General features: G+C 30.5%; 8 protein-coding genes and 4 non-coding genes across 12 annotated transcripts; 6 read left to right on the top strand and 6 right to left on the bottom strand.

Annotated features, from left to right (window-relative positions):
- The first annotated feature begins 800 nt into the window (after positions 1-800).
- On the top strand, positions 801-872 carry TBLA0Ctrna2C. The gene has a single exon. It is a non-coding gene; the product is annotated as a tRNA-Cys (tRNA).
- Positions 873-2,283: 1,411 nt separating this feature from the next.
- On the top strand, positions 2,284-3,765 carry SSH1 (Ssh1p; the record flags this gene model as incomplete). Its single annotated transcript, XM_004179540.1, has 1 exon — positions 2,284-3,765. One exon carries the CDS (start codon positions 2,284-2,286, stop codon positions 3,763-3,765), a length of 1,482 nt encoding a protein of 493 aa, XP_004179588.1.
- Positions 3,766-4,346: 581 nt separating this feature from the next.
- MRPL27 (mitochondrial 54S ribosomal protein mL41) lies at positions 4,347-4,784 on the bottom strand (the record flags this gene model as incomplete). The annotated part of the gene is made up of 1 exon (XM_004179541.1): positions 4,347-4,784. The coding sequence occupies one exon, from the start codon at positions 4,782-4,784 to the stop codon at positions 4,347-4,349; it is 438 nt and encodes a 145-aa protein (XP_004179589.1).
- Positions 4,785-5,510: 726 nt separating this feature from the next.
- DUG2 (glutamine amidotransferase subunit DUG2) lies at positions 5,511-8,201 on the top strand (the record flags this gene model as incomplete). The annotated part of the gene is made up of 1 exon (XM_004179542.1): positions 5,511-8,201. One exon carries the CDS (start codon positions 5,511-5,513, stop codon positions 8,199-8,201), a length of 2,691 nt encoding a protein of 896 aa, XP_004179590.1.
- Positions 8,202-8,564: 363 nt separating this feature from the next.
- Positions 8,565-10,346, top strand: SAF1 (SCF ubiquitin ligase complex subunit SAF1; the record flags this gene model as incomplete). The annotated part of the gene is made up of 1 exon (XM_004179543.1): positions 8,565-10,346. The coding sequence occupies one exon, from the start codon at positions 8,565-8,567 to the stop codon at positions 10,344-10,346; it is 1,782 nt and encodes a 593-aa protein (XP_004179591.1).
- Positions 10,347-10,535: 189 nt separating this feature from the next.
- On the bottom strand, positions 10,536-11,738 carry PAF1 (Paf1p; the record flags this gene model as incomplete). The annotated part of the gene is made up of 1 exon (XM_004179544.1): positions 10,536-11,738. The coding sequence occupies one exon, from the start codon at positions 11,736-11,738 to the stop codon at positions 10,536-10,538; it is 1,203 nt and encodes a 400-aa protein (XP_004179592.1).
- A 475-nt stretch (positions 11,739-12,213) lies between these two features.
- MPM1 (Mpm1p) lies at positions 12,214-13,122 on the bottom strand (the record flags this gene model as incomplete). Its single annotated transcript, XM_004179545.1, has 1 exon — positions 12,214-13,122. One exon carries the CDS (start codon positions 13,120-13,122, stop codon positions 12,214-12,216), a length of 909 nt encoding a protein of 302 aa, XP_004179593.1.
- A 1,815-nt stretch (positions 13,123-14,937) lies between these two features.
- On the top strand, positions 14,938-15,019 carry TBLA0Ctrna11L. The gene has a single exon. It is a non-coding gene; the product is annotated as a tRNA-Leu (tRNA).
- Positions 15,020-18,068: 3,049 nt separating this feature from the next.
- Positions 18,069-19,553, top strand: TBLA0C02660 (cyclin family protein; the record flags this gene model as incomplete). Its single annotated transcript, XM_004179546.1, has 1 exon — positions 18,069-19,553. The coding sequence occupies one exon, from the start codon at positions 18,069-18,071 to the stop codon at positions 19,551-19,553; it is 1,485 nt and encodes a 494-aa protein (XP_004179594.1).
- A 583-nt stretch (positions 19,554-20,136) lies between these two features.
- Positions 20,137-21,435, bottom strand: TBLA0C02670 (uncharacterized protein; the record flags this gene model as incomplete). Its single annotated transcript, XM_004179547.1, has 1 exon — positions 20,137-21,435. The coding sequence occupies one exon, from the start codon at positions 21,433-21,435 to the stop codon at positions 20,137-20,139; it is 1,299 nt and encodes a 432-aa protein (XP_004179595.1).
- Positions 21,436-24,131: 2,696 nt separating this feature from the next.
- Positions 24,132-24,203, bottom strand: TBLA0Ctrna3C. Its single transcript has one exon. It is a non-coding gene; the product is annotated as a tRNA-Cys (tRNA).
- Positions 24,204-24,205: 2 nt separating this feature from the next.
- On the bottom strand, positions 24,206-24,277 carry TBLA0Ctrna12G. Its single transcript has one exon. It is a non-coding gene; the product is annotated as a tRNA-Gly (tRNA).
- Positions 24,278-25,545: the final 1,268 nt, after the last annotated feature.

A 25,545-nucleotide genomic window follows, 5' to 3' on the forward strand; every position in this document is an offset into this window, starting at 1 on the left:
CTAAATGTGGGATAGATTATATATAATATATGCTTTCAGAAGTTTTTTACAAAAAAGTTCATCAATATCCTTTGTTGTTTAATCCAATTGCTAAGAAAATATACACGGTATAACAATGTCTAACTCTCTTGAATCCCAGTAATATTGTAGTATTGTTTATAATTATACTGATGATCTTGGATATTGATAAGGCTCAATTAGTGTGCATAAATAGTTGTCCTTTGGAATTGCGTTAGTGGCGTTGGGTCCAAGAAGTTAATTCTTGGTTCTATGTTATAACATTGTTGTAATACGAGACTGACAGGACAAGGATGGTGTTTCAGAGTTCGGATGGTAGTGAGATCAGTAGTACAGGTTGTATTACACAAGATTATTGTATCTCCCCTTGGTCCTTCTCTATATAGTATATAATAGTATATTACTGGGATTCAAGAGAGTTAGACATTGTTATACAGTGTTTAAGATGTAAAGACGATTACCTTATTTAGACATATATAGTAAATAATATAATTAAAATGAATATATTTCTTAAATAGAGGTTTTCGATATAAAAAGAAAAAACACATTTTAAACAATAAGTCACATGATAAAAAGTATTTTACCACTTAATAGAAAATGATATAATCATATTCCAGCAGATTCAGTGGTTACAATTGATGTTCCACGCCTGCTGAATAGTTGTTTTTCAGCTGTGGTCAGCTGATCTGTCCTCTCTAGAGGCTTCTCTTGTACTGATTTCTTGTAAGTATTACGTGAAAGGTGACGGCACTTTGACAGTTTTACAGCAAAACGTCAACAAAGCTCGTATGGCGCAGTGGTAGCGCAGCAGATTGCAAATCTGTTGGTCCTTAGTTCGATCCTGAGTGCGAGCTTTTTTTGCTATGCCACATAGTGTGAGCTATTTTAGTCCCGTGTATAAATCAGGATCACGTGATAACGGAATGAACATGTAGATTAACAATTAAGTGAATCATGAACATAAATTCTATTTAAGAATATAAAGCTAAAAGAATAAACTAGAGGGTTAAGGTAAAACAAATCGGAACGTAATAATAATAATAATATTTAACTTACATAGGCTCTGGTATTAAACTAGCAGCCAAAAATATATACTACTGGAATTAGCAAAGCAAAAAATTGTTACATGCTAGAATAAAAACTTTTATTTTTCAATTTTGCTACCATTTGCATGAGATATTTTTATTTATTTTTGTCATTTATTTCTTATTTTATTCCGGTAAAATTCTGCTAGCCATTTCCTTCAACATTGGAAAGTCAAGTGCTATTAAAATAGCAAGTACTCTCTGTACCGTTTGCTAAAATATCTGATATCATCCACACTTACTAGAACATAGATGATTGATTAAATATTAGTTTATGTATAACTCTGAATATACATGTATAAGATTTGCCAATATTTTACCATGGTTAGTTTCTTATTAAGATCTAAAAAGTTTCCTCTCCCCTTGTTTACTCCGCAATAAAATCAATAAAAAACTCTTGACTCACGTGATACTAAAATATATTGACGAAGCATTCCGGAACAGTTCAGAAATTGTCCTACAATATCAAATCACAATATTATAATTATTATGTAATTATAGAAATAAAAAGCTATTGCCTTAATACGTCTCAATATTCAGTATACTTGTCAAAAATAAATATATGATTATTAGGAAACAATGTGTATTTAAAATTTTATTATATCTCTAAAAAATACCCACATACAACTAGAAAAACTGCAAGTCATAATTGTAAATATTGCGCCTTATAATGTGTAATCTTTCAATCTTAATAGCTCTAATTATATATACTACTCCTAAACTATTCATCTCTTCTAAGAAAACTGTAAAAGATTTGTGTCGCTTCAATATTTAAAAAAAGTTACCCGTCTAGCCCGGGTAATATCATCGTGGAAAATTTCATCAAGATATTGCCAGAAATCTCTGGGCTCGCTCGAGACGAAATTGAAGAATTAAGAGTGAAAAGATTTAACTAATTAATAACAATAACGAAAAAAGGTAGAAATAATTCTTGATTATAGTAATTAAGATTCCAATATCACGAACATACATTTTAGAAAATAGTGATTCATTCAATTAGGCCTGTGTTGGATACTACCTACTTTGACTCGAAATTCATTTCGCTTTTCATTTTTTTTTTGTTTTGCATTTTAATTATTTTTTCTGCTACGTATAATAATTAATATTACATTTTCTATTTTATTTTAATATAACAGCACAACCTATTATATCTCACCTCATAACATAAACACAACTTACCATGGCTGGGTTTCGTTTAATTGATTTGGCTAAACCTTTACAATCCATTTTACCAGAAATCGAACTCCCTTATGAAAATATTCCATTCGATGATAAATTAATTTATACTTTTGTCTCTGCTTTGGTCTATATCTTATGTCAATTCCCATTGGCCTCTATCTCCAAAGAGCATATCGACGTGAAAGATCCAATCTTCTTCTTACGTAATGTTTTTGCCTCTGAAACTAAGACTTTAATGGAATTTGGTTTATTCCCATTGATTTCATCTTCTTTAATCTTACAGTTGATGGCTGGTCTAAGATTGATTGATATCAATTTCAAAATTAAGTCTGATAGACAATTGTTCCAAACTTTGACTAAATTTTTAGCTATTGTTCAATACATTATCTTGGCTAACATTTTTATCTTCGCCGGTTATTATGGTTCTAACTTGTCACCAGGCCAAATTTTGAACCTAAACATTCAATTGATTGGGTCTGGTATTTTTACTACTCTTTTATGTGAAATCGTCGATAAAGGTTACGGATTTGTTTCAGGTATTATGACTATTAACACCGTGGTCATTGCCACTACTTTAGTCTCAGATGCTTTAGCTTTCAATCAAATTGCTATTTCTGATTCTGATGACACTATTACTGAAGCTCAAGGTGCCATCATTAACTTGATTCAAAGCTTAAGAGCTTCTCATAGAACTTTGATGGGTAATATTGTATCTGTATTCTCAAGAGACTATTTACCAAACTTATCCTCCGTTTTATTATGCATATTAGTTGGGGTTGCCGTAGCTTATTTGCATAACATTAGAATTGAATTACCAATTAGATCAACAAGAGCAAGAGGTATGAATAATATGTATCCAGTCCGTTTGTTGAATATCGGTTGTTTATCGATTCTTTTCTCTTATGTCATCTTATTTTTCATCCATATCATTGCCTTTGTTTTCATTCAATTGATTGCTAAGAATGATCCAAGTCATATTATTTGTAAAATTATTGGTCATTATGAAGTAGTTAACAACTATCTTTATGTACCAACATTCCCATTATCATTATTGACTCCACCAAGATCTATTCAATCAATGATTTTTAAACAACCATTGACTATCATTGTTTTCCCACTATTCTTAGCTACCACTGGTGTTTGGTTCGCCTCAAAATGGCAAGCTATCTCCGGTTCTTCTGCTAAGGATATTGCTAATGATTTCAAAGAACAAGGTATTACTCTAACTGGACGTAGAGAACAAAACATTGCCAAAGAATTAGAAAAGACTATCCCTACTGCATCAACTACCGGTGCTGCTGTGTTGGCTTTAACCACTGCAGTTGGTGAATTTTTAGGTTTGAAAGGTCAAGCTGCTGGTATGGTTGTTGGTGTCTGCGGTGCTTTTGCCATCTTAGAATTTGTCACATTAGAATATCAACAATCTGGTGGTCAAAGTATGTTGGCTCAAGTTTTAGGTGGTGCTGCATCTGCATTCCAATAGACAATTACTCTAAAGTCACCTGTTTATTAATTTTCCTTTTTAATTATTTAATATTTTTTTTCATTTTATCTATTTCTAATTCATTGTAATATTATTATGACTGCATAATGAATCTATCTAGTATCCCCCTCCTTTTCTTCTCATTCTCATCTTAAATTCTTATTTTTTATACTTTCAAAAAAAATTTTACTCTTATTATTTTATTGATACTTCCCTATATATCTATTATTGATGTCAAAAAAAAAAACATAAATAAAATAAAATAAAATAAAATAAAATAAAATAAAATAGAAGCCAGTAAATTACATATAAATTACTTCACACACCTTCTTTAAAGATGAACATATCTTGTTGATCAGTATTTCATATTCTATTAAGAACTTATAAAATATAGCATTATATACACTTATACACTGATAAGTATACAAAATATCATTACTGTACTGACGTGTCTTTTTTCATTTTTTTTTATTTGATTTAAAAATCTAGAAGCCTTGCATTTTTTCTATTTACAATTTTAAAGCATTCAGATTATATTAAATTCATCGAATATAATTTAAATATATGTCCTTTGAATATGCTCAACCTCTTTCTATCCTACATTTAATATCACTAGCTGGACTTGGAACTTCACCATCTCTGACATATTCTCTCAACTTATCAAAGTATAGGTTAATATCTATTGGACCTTTTGGATAATTCTTGAATTGATGTTTTAGTTCAGGAACATCGGAGCTTACCAAAGGTTTCAGAGAAGTGTTCATTATTTTTGGTACTGTGAATGTGCGTACCTTGCTCCAATTAATAACATACTCACCATATTTGGTATGCTTACCAATACCTGATGATCTTGTACCTTTATACATATTCTTGTTCCCTTGTTTTGTAGTTAAGGGTAGTCTTTTAGTACCCTGCTTTGAGACACCATAAAATAATGAACCATCACGATATTTCTTCCATGGTCTTGTAAGTTGTGATATAGCTGATTCATGAAATAATAATTGTTGTGTGAATTTCATCTTATCCTTTGTACGAGTATTATTCTTTTTGATTTGTTATGTCTTAGAAGAATTATTGTTTTTTTTTGTTTGATTAGCTTTTTCTATACTTCGTTTTTAATTCCTTATATAAATTCTAGAAATTTGAATATTGAAAAAAAAATCATCAAAAAAAAATGGAACAAAAAAAATAAATGTAAATATATACATAGAAAATTATCATGATTTTAATTATTAACTTGAGATTAAATTATTTAGCTACAAACCATAAAGGTTAACTAAGATTAAATTGTGTATTTTATTGGCACCAATGAAAAGGAAAATCAAATTCATATAACAGTTTATTTACTTTTTATAGAAATACATATTATATTTAGTTTATCTCATCACTAAACACATTACAAAATTCTTCCTATTCAATTCTCTTCATATTTCTTCGTAATTTTATTTTTATCACCAGTTTATCTTTCAGTTATCTTTGAAATAAAATAGTCATAATCTCGGACGTTTTTTTTGACGTCAGCGATAATTATTATGCATTGAAAAGTCATCTTCATATTCAGACTCCCATTAAATATACTCAGCATCATATACTATAGCTTTGTACCCAAGCTTTACTTGTATACTACATTTATTGGGATAATAAAATAGTACTTATCTATCAAAAAGATTGAATGCATCTCTTATTTTCTTCTTAATCGATAGTTAGAATACTAAAATATAAGGTAACGCAAAAAAAAGAAAAAGATGCAATTAATTAATCCTGTTTTCTTAAATAAATGGAACCATGAATATTCCATTTTATCACTAGTTGCATATCCTAAAAAGAGATTATTATTTGCAGGTACTCAAGATTCAAAAATCTTGGTATTCAATCTTTACACCTACAATTTAATCAAAACTATTCAGTTGGGTCAATCTTTGGAAACTAATATTAGCTCAAGTGTTCTTTATTTGACTAGTTCGGAAGATGAAAATTACTTGTTTTCAGCTAGTGCAGACTCTTTAGTAAGAGTTTGGTCAATTGGAAATGAAAATGTAAGTAACGGTAGTTCAGTTACAATTCAAGACTTAGCTACTATATATTCTATTACAGATATTGGTGACATTTTCTCATTACGTTATTTAGACTCATTAGACACGTTAGTTTTGGGTTGCCAAGATGCAAGTTTACTTTACTTAGATAAGACTATTGAAAGAATTAAAAATAAAAACTCAGCGACCTTAGAAACTGATTGGAATAAGTTACCCCACAGAAGATATGATAAGTTTTTCGACTCCAAAGGTCCAACAGGTACATCAAATCCAACATCCATGGAATCTTTATCAACATCAATAACTTCTGCAACTAATTGCATTATTGAAATTCCCGCTGAAAATATCATTAAATATGCACATAATGGTTTCATTTATTCAATTTGTAAATTAGACAGCAATAGCAATAGATTATTAAATGAATTACATATTCATGATACAAATATTTCTGATAAAAGTTCTGTTTCAAAATTATATAAGAATTGTGAACATATCATTACTGGTGGTGGTGATGGGCTCAGTAAAATATGGATGTTTTATAGAGGTCTTAATGGCAATATTAAATTACAGTTACAGCATGAAGGTATGGATAATAAAGATTGTGTTCTATCCCAGGCAATTGAATTTCCCTTTTTATATTGTGGTTTGATTGATGGTTATATAAAGATATGGGATTTAAATACAAAACAGTTAATCTCTGCCTTAGCTACCAATGAAAAATCAGATATAATTTCAATATCTGTATATAAAGATCATATATTTGCCATTAATGAATCAGGTATTACATTATTCCATGACAATATGACTTGGTTTTGGAATCCAAACCAAGGTAAAGTATTTACCTCGGATATTATGGAGCAAAATAAAAGTAACAATTCATATTATAAATCAATGAATCTACTCACAGGTGGTGATGATGGTTCATTGACAATATGGAACTTAGATGATTGTTTACATGAAAATCCATACGGGCCAGGTATACATCAACCATCTTGTAATCCTATGCATACTACTCCATCTGGGTGTTCAATGTCTTGGACTCATTATCAGCCTGCTAAATTAGATACAGAAGATATGATCAGGACTCTTAAGGAGCTTGTTGCATTTAAAACTGTCTCCCAATTTAAAGACACTTCTCAGTTATTAGCTTCCAGAAGGTGTGCAGTACACATTCAACAATTATGCGTTAACATGGGTGCAGAAAAGACACAGTTGATACCGACAGAAGATGGTAAAAATCCCTTAGTATTCGCTCATTTCAAAAGTAATAGTGTTTGTAAAGAAGCTAAAGAGGAAAAGAGAAAAAAAATTATCTGGTATGGTCATTATGATGTAATTTCAGCTGGTGATCCGGATCTATGGAAAACTGCTCCATTCGAATTGACATGTGAAGATGGTTATATGAAAGGCCGTGGGGTTAGTGATAATAAAGGACCTATAGTAGCTGCTATATACAGTGTAGCTACTCTTTTTCAGCAAAATAATCTAGCAAATGATGTGTATTTCTTAATTGAAGGCAATGAGGAAACTGGTTCTCAAGGTTTAAAGATGGCATGTGAAAAGCTTCAATCATTGATTGGTGATGAAGTTGATTGGATTCTTTTAAGTAATTCTACGTGGATTGACAGAAAACATCCATGTATGAATTATGGTTTAAGAGGTGTAATCAATGCCAAGATAACTGTGACTAGTGATGAACCAAATAGGCATTCCGGTGTTGATGGTGGTGTACACGTAGAGCCTGCTGCTGATCTGATTTATGTAATTTCAAAATTGCGTAATGAGAATAATCTAATTTCTATTCCAAACTTCTATGATTCATTAAAGCCTTTAAGTTCTGTAGAACAAGATAGAATGAAGCAAATATTGGAAATAGCAGATTTTGAAAAAAATGTTACCCTATCTGAAATTGTTACAAGATGGACTAAACCATCCTTATCTATCACAACACTAGAAATGAGTGGTCCTGGTAATATCACGGTTATTCCAAAATCTGCATCAATAGGTGTCTCAATCAGATTAGTACCTGAGCAATCTATGGATTCTGTAAAAGAAAACTTTGTGAAATTTCTAGAAGATAGTTTTAAATCTCTTAATTCACCTAATCATCTCAAAATATACATTGTCAATGAAGCAGACGCTTGGCTAGGTGACCCAACAAATCATGCTTATTCGATTATTAGTAAAGAAATTGAAAACACTTGGAACATTGAACCGCTTTTTGTTCGCGAGGGTGGATCTATTCCATGTATAAGAACATTAGAGAAGTTGTTCAAGGCTCCTGCTGTTCAAATACCATGTGGTCAATCTACCGATAATGCTCATTTGGATAATGAAAATTTACGCATAAAAAACTTCACCCAAATGGCAAAGATTCTATCAAGCATTTTAAATAAGTTGTGAGTCAATTACAATAAAATGTATTATTAGTTATTTCCCTTGTGATCAAACAAGTTACAATATTTCTTGCATTAGATATCTATTTATTTATGTATTCATTATCCAGTCTTTTATATTCATTTATTACTAGTAGTACGTTATCCTTCGAAGACCTTCTTAGATATTAGATTTCCTGTAGATTTTGTATCTCCAGATTTTCAGTCCTTCGGAGAATAGCAGTGGCGTGCCTTTCCATCTATCCTTTTTAAGGATCAGAAATTCTAACAAAGCATTTAGTTATATTCTCATAAAAATTAAGTTGATTTTAATTAAATTAGTAATAAACAGAACTACCTATTAATTCAACAATTAAAGTATCCCTACCTAATGACAGAAAAGACGAATCCTGATACAATTAATATTGAAGACCTTCCCTCAGATATTGTTCAAAGCACTCTACCATTTTTATCCCCTAATGATCTCAAGAATCTTTCCCTTACTAACAAATATTTTCATAATTTGCTAAGTCAAGATGAGTCTACAACTGTATGGCATGAATTGTTTCATAAGGTATTTGGAACGCAACATACTAATGATGAGCCTTTCCAATCAAAAAACTCTGAGGAATATAAAAGTGTATCAGAAACTATTTGCATTAATACTTACCCAGATCTTAACTGGCACGAGCGATTCCGCAAGAGAAGTCATGACTCAGCATTTTATACGTGGGGTTGTCTAAAACACTCGAGATTAGGTTATACAGCTAATTCAAATCCGAATTTACTCCAGTCTAATATCAATAACGTTGGCATATCATCCAAATTTGGTGTGAATAAGCCAACCAAGGTGCCTTGGTTTAATAATGACCCGACTGCTGATCGAACCACATCTATTTCTCCACAAAATTCCGTAGTTCAGATATCTAGTGGTGGGTTCTCATTTCAAATATTAACCTCTTCAGGAAAGATCTATTCAACTGGATCCACATTTACGGGAGGCCATAAAGGTCCAGGCCCTCTTGATTTAGACCATGATTATGATCCATTTAGAGACTTTATTTCTCATATGGAAAGTTCTTTTCCAAGACTTCGAGTGCCTGGCCGAGGTTTGGTAAATACTACCGGATCTTTTAATATACAACGCATCAGCCCTACCACTACTTCCAATGCTTCTATTGGGGAGCCGCATCCAAATATTTATCAGAAGTTAGAAGAAATTGAAAAATACTCTTCTCAGTACATTCCAAATAATGATCATATTAGAAGAATGTTTACAAGTAATTGTTTTGCTGCGTTTCAAGTAGAAGATGTCGCTACATTTTTTGATGAAAAAAATGCTCCAAAATTTATTGCTATTTCTTCTGGGAGAAGTCATTTTATTGGATTAACAGATCAAAATGTTTTATTTTCATGGGATTCACCAACATCAGATTTTGGGGCAAAAATTGAATTTAAAGATCTCCCATCAAGAGAAACTAATCCAATCTTGAAAATTGGTTGTGGTTGGAATTTTTCTTGTATTTACATTTATAATATTGGTTTGGTAGTATGGAGCTCTCGTTCTTCTATTCAAAAAGGTATTACAGAATCATTTGCAAATTATAAAATAATTCCAAATACTTCAGAATTATCAGGAGACAATAAAATATTGGATTTTGCTTGTCTACAAGACAATACCGTACTATATATCACTACTTCTGGTAAACAGATTTATTTGTACAAGGATGGACAAACAATCACTTTAGATCTAGATATTAAGGGGAGACTATTAAAAATAACATCCTGTTTTAGTTTAATAACAATATTCACTGATCAACATAGCTATATGCTAAAAGTTAGTAATGGGACTATTGATTATACGAGTTTATCTTCTCTAGATTTAGATATTCAGGGCGAAACAATAATCTCATTAGCTGCCGGAGATTATCATACAATTGGGCTAAGTCAAAGAGGTAACATATATACATGGGGTACAGAAAGTCAGCAATGTGGTTGTTTGGGTCTAGGTGCTCCAGAGTATATTGTTACCCAAGCAATGCTTGGTGAAACTGAAGGTAGAAGAAACATAAAAGTTTTAAAGCCTACCAAAGTCGAACTAGAAGAGGGTTATAAGTGCATTGGTATCACAGGCGGTGGTTGGCATTCTGGTGCGATTTTAATTAAAAAATGAAATATACTATTAAAAATGTGTATTTGAACAAGATCTAGTGAAATACGTCCTGCATCATTGTTCTTTATTGAATTTTTATGATAAAATTTTATATAATTATACAAAATATCTATGTGGTTTTTTTAAATTGTTACAGTATATCTACATATGTTAGTATATGAATAATTTTTTATCATTTCAATTCAATATTTATTCGTCATTTATATTGTTATTATCATCATTATTGTCAAATTCTTCATCTACACTTGGGAAATTAATTGGATCAAATCTAGTCCTTAAATTATCCCTTGAATTAGCTTCTTGTGTAGTTGGGTTTCTTAAAGAAATATTTATTTGATCAATATTATTTTCTCTAACAATTGGCCTTAAAACGTCATTGACACGTCTACGTTTCAATTCGATTCTTGAACGTAGTGGTTTGTAATATGCGATATTATCTTCATCATTAAATATCAACGCTAGTTCTCCAAAGGACCCACTGTTAGTGGTATTTGGTACTTGTCTCATATCAAAGTCTCTTAGTCTTTTAAACTTGTAAATTCTATCTTCTTCTGAATTTTCTTTATTTAATGTTTCATCGATCTTCTTTTCTACTTCATTCTCCAATATATTAGATCCTTCCTTATCAGTTGTGTACATTGAAATCCATTCATCTTCTTCCAGTTCCACTGGTCTGAATAATGCAGTGGATAAGTTTAAAGTTATTTTCTCCTTTGGGTCCAACAATGCACTACCTGTTAATCTTAGAGTGAAATAACTTTGGTCCATAGATGCAGTATCCGGTAACAGCGACCATGTCTTAACAGCATGTAAATTTTTTTTTACAGGATGTTTCAATGTTTTTAAATCTTTGGAAATAGAATTAAACGTATTTTCAACTCTTTCAGTTATTTGTGAAGAGTTTAATATATTTTCTAAATCATCTTCATTAGATCTTCCAGGATAACCACGTTTTCTATTATTTATGCCATTTGAATTAGTACTAGTGTTAGTATTATTACCAGATGTGATTACACTCGACACATATTCAGTTCTTCTCAAGAAATTAACTTTTGAAATATCAGTCTTTGTTAATCTATCCATTCTTGGGTCTCTAAGCAGAACTCTATCTTTTGGGTCCAGTTTGATACCTTCATATCCAAATAATAATCTAGTATCCATTTTATCTAATAAACCTGGAAATTTCATTAAATCCAGTGGCAAACCCAAATCATTATCAACATTGACTAATGAAGAAACAGTCGTTTTTGTATAAAGAGAAGAAATTATTTCTGGAGAATCCACTTGTTCTTGTGGAATTTCTGTATACTTCATTAATTTAGGTGGTAATAATGGAGCTGGTAAAGTATTACGATACTTTAATTTGGCAATATATTCTTGTTTTCTGGACATTGTCAATAGGGTATAAAACGGAAATGCTGATTTTTGTCAGTGATAAATATGAAATTAAACGTTGATTCAGGGAAATCTCCAGTGAATAATATAAATCTCCAATAATTACAGCCTAATTAATGATAAGATTTTCAATTGAGAAAAATGTGTTACTTTAAAGATGAAAAATTATGTATGGCTATTCTTTTTATTATTATCGAATTGGAAATTTTAAATCTCAATTTTCCAAATTCTTGAACTTGTCCGAAAATCCGGGTAAATCTTTCTTCTAAAAAGTCAAGTAATAGCCGCTTAAACCAATTAATAAAATGAAATATAAAAAAAAGAAAACAAATAAAACAACATATTACAATGAGTTGGACAAATTTCTTACATACAAGGAGGAATCTAAGGAATATTTAATGGGTTAGTTTTTGGGCAAAATAAATTCTAGAAACTATATAAGAGCATAACAAATAAAAGGAATTTGGCTTATTTATGAGTTGTCATCTTCTACAAGAATGGTTTCTTCCTTGGTATTTTTAGTAGTCTTTTTTGTATTCCAAGGAGTCGTTTCAGTTTCAGTTTTAACAGAAACGGTCCCATCGTCAAAATATGTCTTGTAGAGGCTAATTTTCTGTTTCCCCTCATTGGTAGAATTCATACTAATCGACTGTGACGTTCCGATAATATTTTTATTTTTATTGTCATTTCCAGTAGCAGAAGACGATCCAAATATTTGAATATCTTCAGGAGTGTTTGGAAAGTTGATTTGTTTATTTTGCTGTTTGATCAACTCTTTTCTCTTAGTCTCAAGTAGATCTTTCTCTAGAGATTTCATATGTAGTTTCCAGGATAAATAAACATTATAATTCGAGAAGAACAACCCTAAATCGTGTTTCTTATCGGCAAGTACTTCTTCTTTATTTGGAGCTGATAATAGTTTTGGTTCCCAATGGGTAGAAAATCGAGACTTATTAATGCTGTTACCTTCATTGTTATTGGATGTATTGCTTTTGAAAGGATTAGTATATGGTGGATTGATTTCGTCAGAGGGCGTATTTTTAGGGAATAAACAATTCCAAATACCTGAAGTATCCCATACAGACAATCCACTTAATTTCTTACACTTTTCAAATTGTGAATCAGTTGGAAGTTTCCTACTGCCTGTTAAGAATGAGCTTGGGTTATTACTAAAAGGTAGTAAGTTATCAAAAATACTCGAAGGTGAATCAAAGAATGTTTGGGGTAAAAGCATCCCATTATTGTTGATATAGTTTATAGGATGGTTTTCATATTCATGATGATTATTTATTAAAAAAGACGTAGACTTATTTTCTAGAAATTTCTTATTAAATTGTTCAACGTTTGATGACTCTAGATCTTCTTCTTGACAGATACCCATTGTAAAATAGTGTGTTAGCGAATAATGTTTTTATCTATGGTGTGTTGTATAATACTAAGTTGATAATGTATTTGAAAAAAAATTCTTATCATTTATTTATTCCATTGTAATAAAAAGGGATCTAGAGTTATCAAGCGTGCTTTGTTTCAATGTATCATCCAACAACCTGACTATCTGAGTGTTAAAGAGGAAAGAACTCCGAGATCGTATCGCATGACAAAAAAAGTGAATCTTTTCAAAAATGGAATACTATTGACCATATAAGCAATAAAGGTTTTTGAAGTGAATTATATTATGGAGATATTTTAACATTTTATTCATTACATCGAATTTTTTTGTTCCTAAGTGCATAATTTATATATTTTATTTGCTAATTCCCCAGTAATGTTTTGTTTTAGTATTAGGGATGCACTTCAAGCATGGTGAATGAATGTATTGTAAGGAAAATGTAGGATTTTAAAGGGACTAAAAAAACACAGAAGAATTGTTAAAAAGTATCTTCAATGTAAGTTCGTTATTAATGGACCACCAACATGACAACATTTAGAAATTTTTTTCTCAAGGAATAGAGTTTTTGAAAATAATATATCAAAAATAATTTTATATGAGAGTTCTAGTAAGGAAATAACTTTTTTAAACACTTATACAAAGAGAATTGTGAGCAGCATTATTATACAAATATAAAAAGCACAATATATTGAATATATTGAATTTTTGTTAATCGATTTCTTCGGCTAAAGATCTATCACAAACCATTGAATACTACAATAAACCATTTTTCACTAAAATTATATAATTTAAACAACCTTACCATCTATATTACGATAATTTTTGAAAATATATACATATATATATATATATATATATATATTGTAGTAAACTTGTTTTAAAAAACCTTTTTTTTTACTATTACAACTCAACATTTTTAGTTAAAAATTTGTAGACACTAAATATTCTCCGACTAGCTAGCAAAACTAAATGATAAAAACTCCCTATAACAAGGAATATTAATGCACATTTTTTAATTTAAACTTTGTGAAACCTGCCGGAATATGATTATATCATTTTCTATTAAGTGATAAGAGACTTTTTATCACGTGCCTTATTGTTTAAAATGTGTTTTTCTATTTATATCGAAAAACACTATTTAAGAAATATATTCATTTTAGTTATAGTATTTACTATATATTTCTAAAAAAAAGTAATCGTCTTTACATCTTAAACACTGTATAACAATGTCTAACTCTCTTGAATCCCAGTAAAATCTTCAAATCATCAGTATCTATCTTCTGGTATGACAATAAATGCATGCTAATATCATTTCTTAATGTTAGCATGGGCCACAAATAAACTTCCTAGCTTTAACAACATAAACTTTTCTTTCAAATATCTACACATTAAACTACAAAGTTTAAACTCCTGAAGATATCACACATCCTTCCACCATAATCCATATATTTGTCCCGATTTTCATATCATTAACTACATCATCAGTTCCCGTTGAATATACATAGATCTTTTATTGGCTCCCCTTTTTTCCTTGTTATTCATCTCGGTGTCCAACAAAAATGTGACATAGTGATACTGTCAGTACACTGTGTCAAGGGTTAGGAGCTTACAAGCCCTAACTAAATCCGAGACGTTCGCGTCAACATGTTGCGACGCGTAAACTCGCTTGTATATAAAGCGATGCCCATGAGGCATCTATATAGAATTACACAGAATAAGATAAGTAAGTTATAGTTATAAGAATAATCAGGGTTATAGTTATCTGTAAAATACTACCTAGATCACTATATAATAAAAAATAGAGTTGGTACTCTGGCCGAGTGGTCTAAGGCGCCAGAATGAGGTTCTGGTCTCTACGGAGGCGCGGGTTCGAACCCCGCGAGTATCAATTTTTTCCAAAACATTCCTAGTCACGTGATTGATTTTACTTAGTTTTATTACTTTATTGATTAATACAGGGTTCATCTCCTCCTATAATAATTTATTATGGATTCAGGTTGATTATATAAATCACAGACTACTAAATATTTTTTATTAGTAGCCATTTAATAAAAAAATAAAGGATATGCGAAGGCCATATCGGAAACAATTCTGATTATGAAATTACAAGATATTTCAATTGGCAAGCTAGAAAGTGATGATGTAAGCATAGTTTACTAAATGGAACCAGGACTTGATATAATTATCTCTCAGATCTTATACAGGGGGTAAGTTTTAAGAGAGATACTCTACTCAGCGAAATAAATCAATTTTATCGTTCAACTTAAAGCCCAGGCAATTTCCATATTCTTATATCAAGAATTAATGCATAGTATAACTTAATCTACTTCTTTCGCTAGAGTTTTACATTGTTATTATCTAAACTTAAGAAATCGCGAAGTCTACACATATAAATTTATTAAAAGAAATTATACATCGTGCTACTGTTGATCTTACATCCAAAGAAATGGCAATAAGTTTTACTAATACTAATACAACCTTAGTACCTGAGTTCGGCACAGATATAGAGTTTACTGAAAAATCGTTACTAATACTAGAGATAATTAGAGGCAAACCTCGTTTTGATGGTACTAGTGACGTATTATCATTAAATAGTTATGTGGCATGGTTAAACAATTGTAAATTTATTTTTTAAAAATTGAAGGTTGAAGATGAATTTTGGAAAATACGAATAGGAATTGCATTATTAGCAGGTGAAGCTTCCAACTGGTGGACTGAAACAGATTACAAGTTCGACACCTTCGACGGTTTAAAAAATTTCTTAGAGAAGCAATTTGGAGGAAATATAAGGCTAAGTATCGCACAAAGATGGAGAGACTTAGTTAGCAACAATGGATATGACGGAGTCGCAGTGAGTTTTTTGCCATATGTTATGGAATATCTCACTTTTGAGCAGTATATTATGTTTGACTTGATATATGTATCACCACCTAAGATGCAAATTGAATTACTGTTAAATTTCAATGACTTGAACATTACTTTTTCACAGCTGTTACAACTTGCTAGATCCCACAAGAAAAAGGCGATAGGTTCTGCTCTTAAGAGAAAGGGGGAGAGGACAAGAAAACAAAAAAATCTTAACAAAAGGTAAGAAGATATCCTGTTGTTTGTTGCAACGTTGAAAAATCAGGGCATAATGCTAGTCCTACTGTTTATTTAGTTATGAAACTCCCCTTTTGGAAAATTATTGCATACGTAGCCGATGCTAACATGACACATCAAATACAATTTATACAGAATTGGGTCAGATGTTGAATAATAAATGCTACTAATATAAAATTTCTTTAAATCACTTGATTACGTTATTTGTTCAGCCTTCGAAAAAGTTCATATTATATTATACAAAACGAATGTATAAAGAATTTATCTACGTATAAATAATATTAAAAGAAAAGTGGAAAAAAAAAACACTTTATATGTCTAGAAAAACGTATCCTCTCTAAATTTATCTTTACCAAATCGAATTAATATTGTAATTTCAAGAGTACTAAATTATCTATAATATATAATGTCATCGATTTGTTGTAATTTGCTTTTGTTGTAATTTATAGCAACTACTAAGAATATATTTAATTTATGAAGATAGGAAGAAGGTTACCTCTCATTAATCGTAACCCTAAATAATCATTGCAAAGATGTTTAGACTAAATCTTGTACAACATTGTGGTGAGAAGTGCATATCAATTTTTTACACGAGATGATCCATGAAAGTATATCCCATTATTTAGTCATAATTGATGTGTCCTTTAAATTGAACACGTTGATTCCCCAGTTTCATATACGGAATGTATTTTAGTTAAACAAATATCATTAATAGGTCATTGACAGTAAAAAAAAAATAAAAAAAATAAAATAACAGATTCAAAGATATATACTTTTGAAGGAAATGCATGACTGACATGAATCACTATATTTGTTTTTTACTATCATATTATTTTCCATAGTATGGATTGCATGCTCTACCCCACTATACAGAATGGCTCAACCAGTAACCACAAGTTCTCTCCAGGAAATCAGACAACTGCCAATCCAGATTATAATCTAAACAAACAAGCATTAACCTCAACACCACTTGCTAAAAAAATACCCGACAAGCAAGATAAGAATGATTCACCTGTTCAGATCTCCCACTAGATCTCGTTAATTGTATTTCCTATTCCATGTGTGCCTTCGGTTATATTGGAATTTGCTATATAGGGATACGTGGACCTATTTCCGAATCTGTATATCAATATAACTCTAATTTCCATATTTGTATAGTATCATCAAGTATACGACCTCATTAGGATGTCAGAATTCACTCAAAATCCCTAAACTAGTAACTCAATGCAGAATGCGGTAAAGGGGTGTATCTAGCATAACCAAAAATGGATTGTATATATCGCATTAGGACAATTTAATTCGATGAGCTCTGTTTCTGTTTACCCAGAATTGGTTTCAGATTTCCCTAATTGGATACACGGCGTGTTACCCGATCAGGTGCTGGCAATAAGAATGCCCGATTAGGACAGTTGCCACAAAGGTCGTTTACACTGTCGTATCCTCTTTAGGAAAAAGCAACAACATCTTCAATTTCATTTCATTTTGGGTATTGTAATATTCTTCCAAGATTGAAAATTCTCCGAAAACTCTTTAATTCTGATCTCCAAATCATCATTTAAATATATTTCAAGCCTATTTTCTAATTGATAAAGTTCACTTGGCTTATCCTTATTTATAAAGTCTAAAAGAATTGAAAAAAAAATAGAAAAAAAATTTCTAGAAATAAAAGTACAAACTAGATCAATACTGGAACTCAGTACCAGGAACTACTGAGAATCTAGAAACTAGGGATAGAATCTTTTATATTTGAAGAAAGAAAGTGTTTTTTTCTGAAAAGCTGATAAGCTCATATATACATCAATAGCCCAATCATGACTGTCTCAATAGCATCTCCAATGTCAGGAACTAGGTTCTATGAAAATGAAAATCATAATGCAAGTGATAAAAATCAGACTAATGCTAATACCCATAGAATGGCCTTAAATGATATAACCAAGACCACAGTTCAACAAAATAGAAAGACTTTCTATGAGTTTTGTAAAGAAGATCAAAATTTACTATTTGTTAAACCAACATTATCCTTTAAACAAACAAATTCAAATCCTGATATTGAATGGAATCCAAATAATTTAAACTCAGAATCAGAAAGGAAGAAACATCCTTATTTCCAATATCTGAATAGATTGGCTACCAATAAACAATTGAATAGAAAACCAAGTTTAGTAAAAAGTATAAGTAATAAGGATTTAGAGTCTTCTATTGATAATGAACAGTTAAATAAAGAAAATAATATTTGTATCTTACGATCCCACAAAGCCAGAGATCGCAATTCAGAAACATTGACAAATAGAAAACGATCTAATAGATCATTGGCCATCATATCTACTAATTCATCGGATAATTTAAATATCAATTTAAAGTATTTACAAAAATCAAAGCCATCAATTAATATATCTGGAATTCTAAAGGAAACAATTAAAGATGAGGCTGAAAAAGTTGATGATAAAGTGAATAAAGATGATGATATAGGTTGGACAGATTTGGATAAAGATGATTTTGATGATCCATTGATGGTTAGTGAAGATGTTAAAGATATTTTCAAATATTTATTTGAAATTGAATCCACGACACTACCAATTAAAGAAAGAATCCTTTGCAACGTCAATATTAGAAATAATAGAGATATGTTAATAAATTGGATGGTAAAAATTCATTATAAATTTATGTTATTGTCAGAGACGTTATATCTGGCAATAAACATAATGGATAGATTTTTATCAGAACAAATCATTCCTATTGATAAATTACAATTAGTGGGAACATCGGCATTATTTATTGCATCCAAATATGAAGAGGTTTATTCACCAAGTATAAAATCCTTTGTCATTGAAACTGATGGGGCATGTACAATTTCTGAAATAAAAGACTCAGAAAAATTTATTTTAAAAATCCTTGGGTTCAAATTAAATTATCCAAATCCAATGAATTTTTTAAGAAGAATATCTAAAGCTGATGATTATCATGTTCAAACAAGAGCCATTGCTAAATTTCTTTTAGAAATTACAATAATCGATTTTAATTTGTTCGATAAAGCACCATCTATATGTGCGGCAGCTTCCATGTTTTTAGCTAGAAAGTTATATAAACGGGGTCCTTGGGACAATAACTTAATACATTATTCTGGTGGTTATACTAAAGAACAATTAAAGCCAATTGTTCAATTAATTATTAACTATATTAATGGTCCGATCATTCATCCGGAATTAATCAAGAAATATGGATCTAAGAGGTTTGATGGAGCTTCGTTGATTACAATCAATTGGATTAGAGAAGCAACAAAGGTTGGTTGCGATATAATTGAGCTTTATGAGATGTCATGATTTTAAAATATTTTCACTTTCCGGTTGTTGTTTTTAGTTTGGGTTTTGTTGTTTGTTTGTTTGTTTTTTTATTGTCACGTATTACGAGATTTTATCTTCACCAATTACACGATTTTATTCTCTCAACTCTATCTTTACATTACGTTTTGCTCCATGTTTCATTTTTTTTTCAAAATTTTGAGTACTATTTTGTTTAATATTCTTAAAGTAAGTTTTTAAAATTCAAAATATCTTATGATATTTTTTTTGTCTTATGACTCTAAATCTACTATCTTACTTATTAATTTCTATAAAAATGTATATATATTTATAAAAAAAAGTACATCTTTATAAATTTAATAACATTTCTGCATTTATTGATTTAACTATTATGAAAATTACAAAAAAAAAAAAAAAAAAAAAAAGAATAAAAAAAAATTCTACAAATTAATGTATAAATAAAATAAATGAACGTGTAAGAAGGAAAATGAACCATAACTTGTCCTTCTTAATGCGAAGATATGCTAAAGCAAAAGAATTAATAAATGAATAATTATTAGTATGCGTAAGGTAAATGTGTATGCAAGATTCAAAAATTATTAAATCAATCGAATAAACCTTTAAATTCATCGGCAGATCTATCTCTACACCAATAAAGAACATCGAAAAATACTGCTTCACGAGAGGATTGTTTGTATTTGATAACTAACGAAGATAAATCAGTAGTTGGAAAAGCAATTTCTTCAATCAGTTCCTTACTTAATTCTTGAAACTTTGTATCGTTTAAAATATCAATATCACCACTATAATGTTTAACAGTTTCATTCCAAATTCTTTTTGTATCCTCTTTAGATACAACAGAAGCTTTGATATTCGATGATTGATTTGATGTAGAGTAAAAAATATGCTTTGCCAAAAACATTGATAAAGCAGCAAGCGTCGAAGGTTTAATATCGACAAATTTATGACAGCAAATGGAATGTTCTAAAATAAAAGTCCCCATGTGAGCTAATTTTGAATTATATTTATCGGTTTTCAAAATTCTATTCAAGAAATTTAATGGATTACTAGAACTAATTTGGAAGTTCAAAGAAGAAAGCATATACATTTCAGCTATTTTAATTTCATCTTGAGTGGCAGCACCATCAGTAATATACGAGTAATCAGCCAATTTTGGTAATTTAACTTCTTCAAATTTAGCTGCCATGAAAAGAGATGTCACGGCTAATAATTGTAATTTTGACATGGTGACTTTATTTGTGGATAGAAATCTATCCATTATATTGATGGCTAGTAATAATGTTTCTGTAGTTAAATTAAATTTTTCATGAACTTCAATTAACCAATCAACAAGAACGGCTCTCATGGCAGGTTTGATGTAATATTCTGAATCAATGGCTGTTAAATAGTTTAAAGTAGGGATGGTTTCTACTTCTCTTTGATATAAATAATTGAAAATATCATTTGAATATTCAACTACCATTTTAATGTCAAGAGATTCTTTTAAATCCAGATCATCCCAATTTTCTTTAAGACTTTTGGACTTTTTAATGCATACTTCGTCGCTGTCATTGGCACATTCTTCAAAAGATCTTTTCTTATTTGTAGAAAAATTCACCGGCTCGACAGATTTCAACTTACTATTACAATTCTTTATGCTTTCTGGAGTCAAATAAACTTTTGATTGTTTTTTATCGGTATTAATGATAAGATCATCAATTGAAACCGAATCTTTTTTCAGATCTAATGGAGTAGGGGTAGTACTAGTAGAATCACAATCCGAATAATTTTCTGAAGAAGCTGTTGTAATTGCAATAGTTATTGGGGCCTGTAGTTTGAATATTCTATCATCATCAGTAGAGTCCAAAGTATTTTGTTGTTGGGTGATAATAATTTCACTCATAATTGTTCTTAATGGATAGATATATATATATATATATGACTTTGTCAAATTGCTTAATGCACGCTTTTGATCCAGGGTTAAATAATTTTGAAACAAATGAACCTCAAAAATTAAATAAATATTTATACATATAATATATATATATATTTAATTATTAACAACAAGCATACTTCATACTCTATATCCTCCTTTGAAGCTAACTATTTTTTTTTTTCACTATTACTTACAAGCAGTACCTAGAAAATGTCGTAGCTACGCGTGAAACTAGGGCGCGTAAATTCAAGGATAGGGAGAAATTCCGTGACGCGTCTTGGCGCGTAATTTGTAGAGAAAAAAAACGCGTTTTTCGAGCCCGGGTTGAATTTGAAATAACCCTGGGCTTTTAGGGTTGGCGCGAAAAATATGCTGGTTATCAGGATATTATATAGTTGAGTAGTACTGCAGAATGCTGTCTAAGGGATTATATAGAACGTTTATATAGAATGTTTAAAAGTTGAGCATATATATTAAGTTTATGTTGGGAATCTAAATTTCAACTTATTTTATTTTGTGTCACTTGTACTTCTCTGAGACAACTTAACACAATTTTAGTGATTCAATAGTAATTAAGTAAAAAAAATAGTATTCATAGTATATTTGACAACTACAATGTCACCTGGCAGAGTATTCTGCTTACTTACTTTCTTGTCTATCTTGGCCAAATCAGTTTCAACTATGTTAGATGCTTTTTGCCCTAATAGTCCGGAGAAGTTTTTTTAGCTAATCGTCCAAAATCTAATCGGGTCAAACATGGACGAAACGAAACACGAAATGCCAATTTGTGTAAGAAGAACGAAACTGATCAAGGTATTAATTAACACCAATATATTTCAATTAGGTATAAAATATGATATATCCTAATTTGTTCTATCGCATTAAAATGTGTTTTTACTTTTTCTATATATTTTTAAGCACTAAAGTAAAAACGTGTCATTTTTGTGTTCTTGCTTTGCTTAATATTTCGTTTAGATATACAGTTTAAGTAGACTTACCTTAAGAAAAACTAAGCATTTAGTATCATATCGCGAAATAATTGAAGTTATTATAATGTATACCAATTGTAAGAAAATAAAGTGTTTTCTTAATAGAAATAGAGTTCGTGCCACATACTTAACCATTTTCAGTCTGGTTTGGCTCTTAACCTTATTATCCACACTTTGTATTGAGTATTAGATTATAGTAATATATGTATTTTTCGTGATAAGAAGACTCGATAAATAAAGTTCTAATAAATCCTAGATGCCCCTTTAATAATAAAAAAAATATTCTTTTCGGTGACTTGCCATTATTAAATTATTATTCCTAGTATAGAACCAATTTTTGACTATTACTGGACTCTAATATTAAAAATAATAAATTAATCTTTAAGTAATAGCAGCTTGAGTTATAAATGACATTTTTGTTTAATTTAATTTAGACAATAATAACTAGTTCGAAAGTAACATTTTAGTAGAACTACATATTACAAGATCTACTACCCAATCGGGAAACTCTCATACTTCAATATCCACTCTAATCGCTGGGATTGCAATTTATGTCTTTGGAATGTTCTTATTGAATATTACTGCTGTCAGTAGTACTTCAAAGTCAGATATAGCTTTGATTAATCAATTTTAACTACTAAATGTCTATAAACCTCTGGAATTTTCCTGGGACTTAGCTGGAATCAGGGGTTAATTTAAAAATATATCGTTTTGTTAAGTGGAATAAGTATGATGAACCTTCAGAATATTAAAATATTTCATAAACCAATTCATAGCTGTCAATCCTCATTATAATATGGAATATGGTAGAATGTAGGGATCTTGGAGGGATTACCAAGTCTTCGCATGGGCTTGAGGTAATCGCGTGACTTGTGGAGCGGCCAGCCACAAGTGGGACGCATTGTAACCAGTGGTTACAGATGTATTAGCTACGTGTCGTTATTAAAAGATGACAAGGGGCTATAGCCTAGGTGTCTACTTACCATAGTAGTGGACGAACGGTTGTAAACGTGAGTCCAGGAGTGATGGAGAGAACTGGGAGCTAATCGGTTCGGGATGTATTGGTTGGGCCACCAATGGGTAAAGGTATATAAGAGGCGACTATAGGTCGACGAAAGATCTTCTTGATGTTCAAGAGGAACAACAAACAAGTGATTAACTAGTGAAGTAAATAGATCAGTAGTTATATACCAGATCAATAGGAAGTTATTTATCATTACATCCTAATAAGTGACACTCCGGGTAACAGTTTATACCCGCTGAACCTAATATCCACTGTAGTAAACCCTACATAGAACCATTTACAATATAATGTAACAATTTTAAGCTTTGCTAATTCCAGTAGTATATCTTTTTGGCTGCCAGTTTAATACCAACTGTTTATTAAACTATACAACTATATACTTGAGCCTATGTAAGTTAAATATTATTATTATTACGTTCCTATTTGTTCACTATACACTTCCATCTTTTGTATTTCGTCCTTTTTGTTTTCTGGTTATTACCTCTTTGTTCTACCTTAACTCTCTAGTTTATTCTTTTAGCTTTAGATTCTTAAATAGAATTTATGTTCATGATTCACTTAATTGTTAATCTACATGTTCATTCCGTTATCACGTGATCCTGGTTTATACAGGTGACTAAAATAGCTCACACTATGTGGCATAGCAAAAAAGCTCGCACTCAGGATCGAACTAAGGACCAACAGATTTGCAATCTGCTGCGCTACCACTGCGCCATACGAGCTTTGAGCGGTACGAGAATCGAACCCGTGTCTCCACCTTGGAAGGGTGGAATGATAACCACTACACTAACCGCCCTGTGTTATTGTTGACTGTTGTAAACCAACTTAGAAGTACGATACACTTAAATAGTAACTACCAAAACTTAACTTAACAATCTTATTAACTTAACACCAGTTAATCCTTCCAACTTACGAATATAATTGTTGTTTTTCTTAAACTAAATAACTATATAAAAGAACTATAAATTTATGTCTTAAGTCTGAAAAGCTGGCCTTTAAATACTTTTCAAAGGTCAACGCCAGCTTTTTCCATTTTTACTTTAATTTGGTCTGTTTATAAACTTACTTACAAGGGTAGGAGTGCACAGTTTGAGTAATGCTGGCTAACTAGTAGAGATTGTGTATCAATAGGATATTAACAAGTATGTAACTAGCAGTTGCTTAGATATGTGTATAATTTGTAGCCAGCAACTTGTAGGTGAGAATAAGTTCAATACAATCTACAACATGGGTGGGTTTTGTAACTTATAGTGATCAATAATAAAAACATATGTACAAGAAAATACTGTAAATTAAATGTAATAATGTACGTGATTTTTGTAAGATGTAATTAAAAAAAAGAAAACAACAGAATAAGGCAGTTGGGTGCGTATTTTTCAAGGATTTACGGTAGAAGCATGTAATGTATGTGAACATAGTTTTACTGGGACTTCAGCAAAATCTATTGTATTCATTTAACTTATGACAGAGAGTACTATTTTCTAACATATATTTTATTAACAGAAATTCGAATACATTTAACTAATGCGAAAATTCTGCTTATGAATTAGTATAGAATGCAGTATAAAGGGGTATCTTTAATATATGAATATTATGTGGAAGGTGTGATAAAAGTAACCCCAATTACAAATATAGATAGAGAAAAACTCCCGTAATTATACTTCATAACACTCTAATGCCTTGAAATTTTGATATATTTGATGAATACAACAAAGTGTCAGGATATGCCCTGGCTTACCTTTCTAGACAAAAAAATGTCCAAAATTTAGTTAATCAGACTTTAATATTTTCCAACCAATGGAATTTTTTTTCCATTAAAATAGAATCCTAGATCATATATAGATAAACTTTTTATGCATTCAAACTTTACTTTTGTCAATATCTTAGTAATCAGAAGGCAATATGCCACTCCTGCGTCATTCCTGCGGAACAACCCGATGCGGACAAGTTTCGGAGTTTTCTTTGTTTTTAGCACCAATCAAGCTTGAAAATGACGAAACCGAGAAGTGAAATTCGTTGAGGCAAGTAGTTAGATAATTTGCAAAATTACAGGGGTGAAAAAAA

Source organism: Henningerozyma blattae, chromosome 3, assembly GCF_000315915.1.
Source record: "Henningerozyma blattae CBS 6284 chromosome 3, complete genome".
In the NCBI taxonomy this organism is placed as follows: domain Eukaryota; kingdom Fungi; phylum Ascomycota; class Saccharomycetes; order Saccharomycetales; family Saccharomycetaceae; genus Henningerozyma; species Henningerozyma blattae.